Source organism: Saccostrea echinata, unplaced genomic scaffold, assembly GCF_033153115.1.
Source record: "Saccostrea echinata isolate AGI-Se365-2 ecotype Australia unplaced genomic scaffold, CSIRO_AGI_Sech_v1 ptg000016l, whole genome shotgun sequence".
Taxonomy (NCBI): Eukaryota; Metazoa; Mollusca; class Bivalvia; order Ostreida; family Ostreidae; genus Saccostrea; species Saccostrea echinata.
This window is the reverse complement of record NW_026889765.1, coordinates 18,858,721-18,868,597: the sequence shown is the minus strand read 5'-3', so window position 1 is coordinate 18,868,597 and position 9,877 is coordinate 18,858,721. Positions and strand designations below refer to the sequence as shown.

General features: G+C 31.3%; 1 protein-coding gene across 1 annotated transcript; it reads left to right on the top strand.

Annotated features, from left to right (window-relative positions):
* Positions 1 to 3,490: 3,490 nt before the first annotated feature.
* Positions 3,491 to 7,080, top strand: LOC133188983 (uncharacterized). Its single transcript, XM_061324438.1, has 4 exons — positions 3,491 to 3,595; positions 4,915 to 4,987; positions 6,108 to 6,255; positions 6,830 to 7,080. Exons 1-4 carry the CDS (start codon positions 3,517 to 3,519, stop codon positions 6,890 to 6,892), a joined length of 363 nt encoding a protein of 120 aa, XP_061180422.1. The 5' UTR covers positions 3,491 to 3,516; the 3' UTR covers positions 6,893 to 7,080.
* The last annotated feature ends 2,797 nt before the right edge of the window (positions 7,081 to 9,877 follow it).

Sequence of the window (9,877 nt, the reverse complement as noted above, 5' to 3'; positions counted from 1 at the left end):
AATTTAAAACCCTATTCATACTCTGAAATATTTTAAAAGATACATGTCCACTTACATATTTTTTATAGATGCTTAAAAAATCCCATTGTGGACAGAGTAATGAGCCCGGAAACATGGAGAATTAAAACTCCACTTAGATACTGTAGGACATAGTCTTTGTCAATCAATATCTCGAAAATAAGGTCAGAAACCTAATGATATTTCTGCTCTAAGATATGTGGGACATACTTAATTAGAAATATACACAATATAAAAAAAATTGAATGACAAGTATTTTTTCAGCTAAAGGTCCTTCTTCCCCTTAAAATATCTGGGTTAAGCACTTAAAAGTGTTATTATTGGTACTATTATTTTCAGATTCTGTAAGCTAATACTCTTTTTATTTATAAATACGTATATGGGTTAGTGTGGGGGGAGGCGCGTTTTCACAATACACAAATATAAAGGATAAGAATCTTTGTTTAACTATGTTTTTTCGATATCCTTTAATTGTTTTGTTTTCAAATAAGTTCATATCCAACTAATCCATATCATTCGAGGATTAGACTAGTGATTTAGAAGAACTGTGTGATTTTTCAATTTATTCTGTGGTTTCTTCGTGAATTCAATCGCGAAATGACCGCGAATATTAACAGTTCGCGAATGTCTTGCGACACAGTTTAATTTGAAATGATGGAGAACCGTGATATTTATTTATTTCTTTGTAAAACTTTGACTATAGCTAGAGATTAACTAAGTTACTTATGTATGTTTAAGTATTTTTTTCCTACTCAGAGCAACATTTTACTAAAATTGCTTTCACTTTTGATTATACAAAAATAGATAGATTGACTATCTATTTGACTGGGGGAAATTTAGAAATTATTCACTACATATTCCATATGAGCAAATTTAACTTTTTTTTCTCAGATATTGTCATATTTGATTTGTACTGGCTGATATTTCTATTTATCATATATTTTTTTACACGCCAGCAAAAATCAATCACACAGTTTAAACTTAACAATTTATTTACAGTAATATATAAAAATAAAAAAAGTACAAACTTACAGCAAGAATCCAAATATACATACAAAAGAGTGTCCATTACTACACACAATGTCCCAGTGAGAGTATCCTTTCCTAGTCTCTTTGTACTCCGAACGTTAGTCTTACCCATGCATACAATTGACAGTGTATTTACATTTACAAAAATATAGGAAATTCTAGAAGTTGTAAATATATGATGTTACTGGAACATTCTGGAGATACAAGAAATTCAAGTATGTTCTAGAAAAAATGACCACACAAATTGACCATTCTGGAATGTTCCAGAAGTTTCTTTATGTTACTTAATATATACATGATGAAACAATACAAACATATTTCAAAATGCAGCACACCTCAAAACAGGATGCCTAAAAGATATCGATGAATAGCACTTCCAACTGTTAAAAAATTAAATTAATATACTTCTACATTTATTAAAATAAACTGCATATTACTTAACATATTGAATGACCCACATACATATTACGAGGGGCATTTCAAAAGTTCTGGCAACTGGTGTGCGGTAAATTAATGAGCGTCATTATCATAAATTAAATTATATCAATCCCTCAAAAGAGTCTCCGTTGACCTGGACACACTTTTTCAGTCTTGAAATCCACGTGGAAAATGCTGAACTATACTCCTCTTTCGGTATACGCTTCATACACTGGAATACGGCACTTCCGACTGCATGACGACTTTCAAATCGCCGTCCTCGGAGGGCTTCTTTGATAACGGCATTCAACCAAAAATCGCATGGAGCTAGGTCAGGACTGTAGGGTGGATGTGGTAAAACGGCAATACCATTTTCCTTTAAATATTTGGTTACTACCTCTGATCTATGGGCAGGTGCGTTGTCATGGAGGAGCTTTATTCCTCTAGTACTGGTTGTTGGTCGGGTCGTTTTATGGTGCTCTACAACCTGAGACAAGACATTCTCTGCATAAAATTGACCAGTAACACTGCTGTGTTCTGGAACCGGAACTTGAGCAACAGGGTCTTTAGAATCAAAAAATAAGGCGTACATTACTCTCCGGACAGACCAGTTTCTGCGTGCAATTTGAGGCCTTGTATCATTTTCACCGATCCAAACTTTATTATTGAGCTTAGTTTCCGGTTCAAAAAAATATATCCATGTTTCATCACCAGTTACAATCTCATTTATTCGCCTTTGGTCACAATCTTCATAAATTGTTAGTAACTGTGAAGCCATTTCTACCCGGATGCGCTTTTGCTCTTCCGAGAGAAGATGCGGCACCCACCTAGCACAGACTTTCCTAAGCTTTAAGTTTTCCTTTAAAATACGAAAAACTGCTGACGAATTAATGTTAGTTAAGTCTGCTATTTCCTCAACTGTATATCTAGCATCATCAGTTATCCTATTTTGAACAGCGACGATTTCTTTTTCGCCATATGCACAAACTGGACGCCCCGAACGGGGGTCATCTTCAATTGATTTTCTACCCTCTTTAAACTGAACTACCCATCTTGCTATTGCTCGATATGAAAGAGCATGCTCTCTATATACTACATCTAAATCGGCTTTTATTTCTGTTGCCGTAAAGCCAAGCAATGAGCGAATTTTGCAATACGCTCTTTGCTCAACAAAAAAATTGTTCTCCTTATCAGTCATTTTTACGCCCAGTATACAGAGTATACCTATTTATGACGTCATTTTAGCAGACCTTTACGTCATTTTGAATGTAAAATGACGTCATTATAATGCATGTTTGCCTAATTTTGCAGTGGTATCAGAGTCATTTATTCCGTAACGTAGTTAAAATTTTATATACCAGTTGCCAGAACTTTTGAAATGCCCCTCGTAAAAAGGCACTAAAATCACATTTCCCATTTCCATCCTTAACATAGCCGAGTAGTTTTTGTATCTGAAAAGTATTTTTAATGATTTAAGTTACAAATTTTCGAATGCAAAGATTTGCACAAAATAAAACAAAAAAAACAAAAAAAATGCTGTCGTCAATCAGAAAGAAACTTGGCATTTTTCTTTAGATAGATAGAGTAGTTGTGAACTCTTTATTTATTTCTTTTTGATAAACATTATCATCTTTTTTTAAAATATAATTTTACTTTCTAAAAGTAAGACAAAACTAGTATACAGTCATGTACATTTTTTAATTAAACAAACTTATGCTTTTCGCAGAATTCATTGAACGCCTCTTTTGAAAATATGAATATCCATACAATTACCGTTGCTCGTTACACATTAGAATGTGTTTGCACAACTTAAAAAAATGTTTAAATATCCGAGAAGCAGTCACATCAAATGGCTGCAAACAAACAAGGCCATTTTGTCGGTGAAATTGTCATCTGCACAATTTATTATTTAAGGGCATTTATATTTGCATTTAGAATACTTACTATTCGTTGGTTGAAATGACAGGAGGCGTTAACACGGTGTTTTTTATTGATGTTTTATCCATTCATGTTTTAAACAAAACCAGTGAGATAAAAGATGTTAAATCTCACATGCAGATGAGGAAAGAGTGTGGTAAAATTCCAAAGATGGGATATATAATTAGAAAGCAGAGAAAAGAAAACAGAAAAGGTATGTATAAACATTTGACGTCAATTTGAAAAACGAAAAATACAACCTACAGAATGATTGATCAAAAATGACTTCATGAAAAAATGGAAAATTGGTTATTGTGCAATGAAAATTTTGGTTCATACAGTTCATGCCAATACTTTTTTAAAATATGTACTTGTCTCTTTTATTTATGACGTATACATTAAAACAATCACAATTATAAAAGCATAAAAAAAAACTATAAAAAAAAAAAACCAAACAAACAAACATAAAAAAACCATACGACAACTATTGTAAACCAGCTAATATTCGCGTAATCTTTTAATCGTAATTTGTCTGCCTGAAATCCATCCGCGACTGTTAATTTCCTCGACTAGGAAAACATGATACATAAGTACACAATACGTTTGATTTCCAATCAGTGAACTCTTCAAAATTAGAGGCGCGTTTGGTCGTCTGACTGGGACAGCATGGCGTTGCGGATAATACAAAACATGCCAATCTCAATCCAATTTTAAATGTTAAATGTATTTGTCATTCCAATTAAAGAAAAGAAGAACTAAAAGACATATGTAAGAGAGCGAGAACCCTAAATTTATCATCCATTAATAAACAATACGACATTTCCGAGGCATATGTATTGTGTTAGATGTACCATACGATAAATAGATACATACGATCAACAACAGATATAAATTGATATCGTTGTCATTCCTACTCTTGATGTATATATTTATAAAGTACACAACAATAAAATATTTCATTTGCATATTGTTAGGATTTGTTCATCGACATTCAACATATTGTTTACATGTTTATGTTACGTTTGTCCCAGAAATCCCGCGAGAGTTGTACATTTTCCGACTTTTTCACAAAAGAGCGCACTAAGAAGTATAACTCTTCCATAGTGGAAATAGAACGTATTGAATTATAGATTTGCGACGAGAAAAATTCGCGACCCGAATAAAAGTTGGTTTACAATATTACTGCAATACATGTGATGAATTTCTGAGATAATAGTTGAAGTAAAAGTTAAACTATGTGAATATTTTGTAATCATTGTATTGTTGATCAGTAATTATCAAATTATTGTTCTTTAATTTGATGACGAAAAGTCAAATATTGTATAATAGTAAATCGCTTAGATCTCAATATGAATAATTTTTTTTTTTTTTCAAATATATAAAAACGTGAATTGTTCGTTTCTGGATAACATAGAAACATTTTTAAAAGGCAGCCAAAAAATCTGCACGAAGGAAATAAAAATGGTCGCCTTGAGGTTTTTATCTACGATGGCTTAGTTATAAAAGACATTCAGGTTTCCTTATTCTTTTCAGGAGTATTGAAAAGCAACAGCTTTGATAAGGCAATCAAACAAATTGCAAGAAATCTTCAACAAACTGGCTCCCTGTAAGTATCACAAGTCAAAGTTTCGGGTCCAGTTATTCTAAAGTTACCTTTTAACTTTTAAAAAGATCTTTAAACAAATATTAAATGCTTCATAATTCCCATATCTTAGTGCAAAAATTGATTGATTATTAATTTATTACTTCATAGACATCGCTTAATCAGAAAAAAAGGAATACAAAAAAAATTAATAAATAGATTAATAAATATTACACACAATGATCAAGATTTTGAAAATAAACATGTGCAGCTGGTTTAAAACAGCACATTTTAGATTGTAAGAAGATTGTAAGAATGTTACTATTTTTCAAGAATGTTGCTTTTCTTCGTTGATTATATTCTTGCTGAGTCTTGCCATTTTAAATTCTACTACAGTTATTGCCGAGATCAAAGAAATGTCGAGGACATTATTCTCCAATAAATCACTAACGTCATAAAAAAAATTTTCAGATAAGAAACACATATCAAACCTGTAGAGATGAAATAAATATTTGAATTTAGATTCTAATACTTTTACTGACCATATCGATATGTCGTCATATGCAGTCTAATGACAGTGTGTATTGCTTAAAGCAACTGATAAATGTGGATTTATATAGTTAAACGGGGCTGTTCTACGGACACACACATTTACACTCTGTGATTTTACCGATTTAACAATAAATTAAACAACTGATTTAGTTAGTTTGCAATCATAAAAATCAATGAATATATATAACAAATTTATATATATATATATATATAAAAAAGAAAAAAAAAAAAAAAAATTAAAGGACATTTTTAATCCAAGCTCAAATTGATTGCATTCCTTTGTAATTTATACACAAGTAAACAAATACATTGACCCCCTGGTGTTAAATGGAATAGCCTATTCGCGACATGATGACTCAGTTCGTTTCTCTACAGAAGAAACTATCAACAGTATTTTATAGCTGTTAGTAGAATAGAAATAAAGTTCCTGTTGCCGTGAATGATAGAGGATAACCTCCCAGGCCTCGAAATGCTGTTTAAAATATAAAAGCCTCGGCTAACTATTTCAAAGAACATTTTTCGACCCCGGAGGTTATCCTGCAACATTCAAGACAACAAGACTTTTATTTCTTTCGTATAATTTATTTCTCAGTGATGTGAAACAGGATGTTCTCTGCGTACTTACACAGTGGATTGATTATGTTAGAGAACTGAAAGCTGAAAATGAAAGAATGGAAACTTTGAAGAAAAATTGTTCCCTGATAAATAAAATCTATCACAAAATGAACAAACGGATAGAGGCAAGTGTTTAAATTAATTTGTTTAAAAAAAAATTGGAATAGCTGCTGGTTACATATATCATACCTCTAGAAGAGTAATGCAGAGGGATAGATTAAATTAGATGTTAATATTAATCACATTTAATTATTATTATTTGTTTTAGTTTCACAAGATTTATTCCAAATATTTTTTTTTTATTATTTTCCTCAAATAGATAATTAACAAGTTCTTACAATCATTACTATACCCTTTTTGCATCGAAAAAAAATATATGCGTTATACTAGAATTTTATTTATCAAGATAGAAATTCTAGAAAATTATTGTCTCTCGGGTGAGCAATAGTGCTCGCAGGCATATCGTTATTTAATGTTGTGACATAAAAATTAAATTGTCGTTTTTTAACCTATTCAAAAAATACATTCAATTTTCAAATTTGTGTGTTATGTAACATTTTTAAGAGTGTTAACAATTTCTTTTTTGGCTTTCAAATGGGAAAATGTTATTTTACTAAAAGGAATTCAATGAGAAAAACATGTACGTTTTATATTTCTAATTACGTTTGCCATGCTTGTCATCAGATATCATCTTTTCAGGTGTTAGAAAAGCAATGGGATCTTTTGCAGAAAGACGATCAATCCTTGGAAGAAAGTCATTAGATAGGTTTTGCATTATCTTTCCAAAAAGCTTGCTTTTCCATTTCTTTTTTCATTGAAAATTGAATTGATATTTCAACTCGAGATCAAAATTACTTAATGCAGTGAAAATGTATTTTTTAGAAATGTAAAATCAAAATATCCATCACTATGATTTAAAAAAGGAGTTATTAAATACATGTGACATTAAATTAGTATCATTTTTTATGAGTTCATAACTTGAATTGAAGGAGAACATTCATGTCCAAGACCTCACATATTTCTCATTTTCCTTTTTGATTTTACAAGCGCAAAGTTATTTCAAATTTACCGGATAAAAATAGCAAGATTCCGAACAAAACAATTTAAATAATTCAATTCCACCAGGTGAAATATACACACAATTTTAATTTAAAGAAATTGAACGAAGTACAGTGTAAGTTGTAATATTCAACAATAATAAGACACCCTCAAATTTTAAACTACAATCACGTTACATGAATTGTACAATAATGCTCTAAAACTTAGCATGTGGTTGAAAATAAGCCATAACATGTGGTTGAAAATAAACCATAACATGTGGTTGAAAATAAACCATAACATGTGGTTGAAAATAAGCCAAAAACTTTATGACACTCTCTCCGTCATGATTGCTCAAGTCTACAGTGACCTGACCTCATATTCAATTATGACGTCATATCTTGGTAGTTCAGAGAAGTGACAGCATAGGATTCACTGTGATATTTTTCGGAAAGCCTTAAGGAGGTTGGATCCTGACATCAAAAGTAATGAGAATTTTTTATCAAGTATATTTTTAGAATTTATACATATAGCTTAATTAAAAATCAAAACAAAAAATTGGGGTCAATGCGCTTCTTTTGGCGCTACAGAGCATTTAGTTTGACCTTTTTGCACTGTAAAAACATCTTACGCATGAATCAATTTTTAAAGTTTTTCCTCCGATATTTTTTATTCAAATAAGTTATGGGAACAAACACAGTTTTATTTCATCTTGAAGGGACCCATTAAAATTTTTGACAACGAAAATTTTTTTTAAATTACTCCGCACGTTCAATTTTTTGACCTTTTTGCACTCAAAAAATTTCATTTTGCTAGCATTACAAATTTAACAAGAAAAAAACTCATTTAAAAGTAATGACATTTTACTGAATATAAGAAGAATGATAAAAAGTATCTTGTATATTCAGAAAAGAAAGTTGAAAGTTGGGGTCTGTGATGTTAATTTTTAGATATTACTAAAATAGTGCTATTTTTGAGCTTAAATTAAGGGCTATTTTTTCTCTTGATTTTCACAATATATTTCATTTATTTATCAAATATGATGATTGAATTCATGTCAGTTTATTAAATAAATAATTTAGGACCAGTATAAAACAGTTCACTGCTCAAAATAATTCTGTGTGCAGACTGCATGTAAAAATAGGAATCCAAACTTAACATACTTTAAATACTTCGAAAGAGAAAAAATGATCATTTTCTTCTAAAAAACCTTCCACCACGAAATATAGTTCCTCACTAAATGCTTTTGGTACAGAATTTAATCATGGAGTTTTAACTGAATATAGTTTATTTGTCATTGTAGAATCCAAATTTATTATAAGAATTAAAACATTACGCAGATTTTTTTAAATATAGGTTAAAATAAAAATCTGCTCAAAAGCTCAGGAGCGAACCTCGTTAACCTACACTCTTTGAACACAGCAAGAGCTGTTTAAAAGTAACTTAAGTACAAACATGGTATCTCTTTTATTCAATTTACCAAGATATTTCTATAGTAAAATTTAAGATTTTGTATACTCGTTTATTAGGGTCTTCCGTCTTCAGCGGAAGACCCTTCTATTATTCTTAGGTTTCTTTTTCACCTTTATTAGGGTCTTCCGTCTTCAGCAGAAGACCCTTCTATTATTCTTCGGTTTCTTTTTCACCTTTATTAAGGTCTTCCGTCTCCAACGGAAGACCTTATTGTTTTCGTTCGGTTTCTTTTTCCCTATTATTATTATTATTATTATTATTCTTACCGATTTTGTGCACGCAAGTTCTCAGTAACGTCTTGACCGATTTTCATGAAACTTTCAGATCTGATAGGTATTCATCTGAACCTTATTGGAAATTTTTTTCGTTGATGACCTTACTTTCCATCTCGAGATATTTAGGATTTTCTGATTTTCAGAGGGTCGGCTTGTCCTGGAAACTCCTCCGAAACGACTTAAGATATTGAGTCAAGATTTTCAGTGAAGGTAGGGGAAGGATTGTAGATTTGCAGGCAGGTGTCCAAATCTCGATACCGCAAATGGCGCCAAAGCTCGGTAGGGCTCAAAAAATGTCTCAGAAACATCTCACAAAATTTTACACCTTTTCTTTCATATCTTCATACTTGTTAAGAATTTGCTATAACATATAGAAGAAAAGTTGTGCAGAATGATACGACCTTTCATTTGATATCAAGAAAAAGGGGCTGACCCCTCAAATTAGGGGCTGAAAGGGGACAAAAGTCTTTCATCTATAACTCTTTAACGATCAATAATTCGTAATACATTACTGAAGCAAAGATGTTTATCTTAATGATTTACAACAATATATTATATAATTGAGATCATAGATTACGCAATAAGGGGTCACAAGGGGCCAGAATGCTGAATCTTTGACGCTTTATATCTCGAAAAGGGGGAATATTTCGATAAGCAATACTGAACAAAAGATCGTCAGAATAATGTTCTAAACAATATGCACCCTCTCAATTTTTGTCAAACGGCCCCATTAAGGACTTGGAGGGGTGGCCCCTAAATATTTCCATTCGGCATATCTCCACAACGAAAAGAAATATCTGAATAGTTGTTGAACAAAAAGTCTTCAAAATCACAAGAGCTTTCAATTGATATCAAGAAAAAGGGGCTGACCCCTCAAATTAGGGGCTCAGAGGGGCCAAAAGTTTTCAACCTATAACTCTTTAACGATCAATAATTTGTAATACATTACTGAAACAAAGAT

Excerpts from the sequence above, each read along its gene's own strand:
- LOC133188983 (XM_061324438.1), top strand. The coding sequence starts at position 3,517 with ATGCAGATGAGGAAAGAGTGTGGTAAAATTCCAAAGATGGGATATATA. Across the intron at positions 3,596-4,914 it reads GAGAAAAGAAAACAGAAAAG|GAGTATTGAAAAGCAACAGC; the intron begins GTATGTATAAAC and ends TATTCTTTTCAG. Across the intron at positions 4,988-6,107 it reads CTTCAACAAACTGGCTCCCT|TGATGTGAAACAGGATGTTC; the intron begins GTAAGTATCACA and ends TTTATTTCTCAG.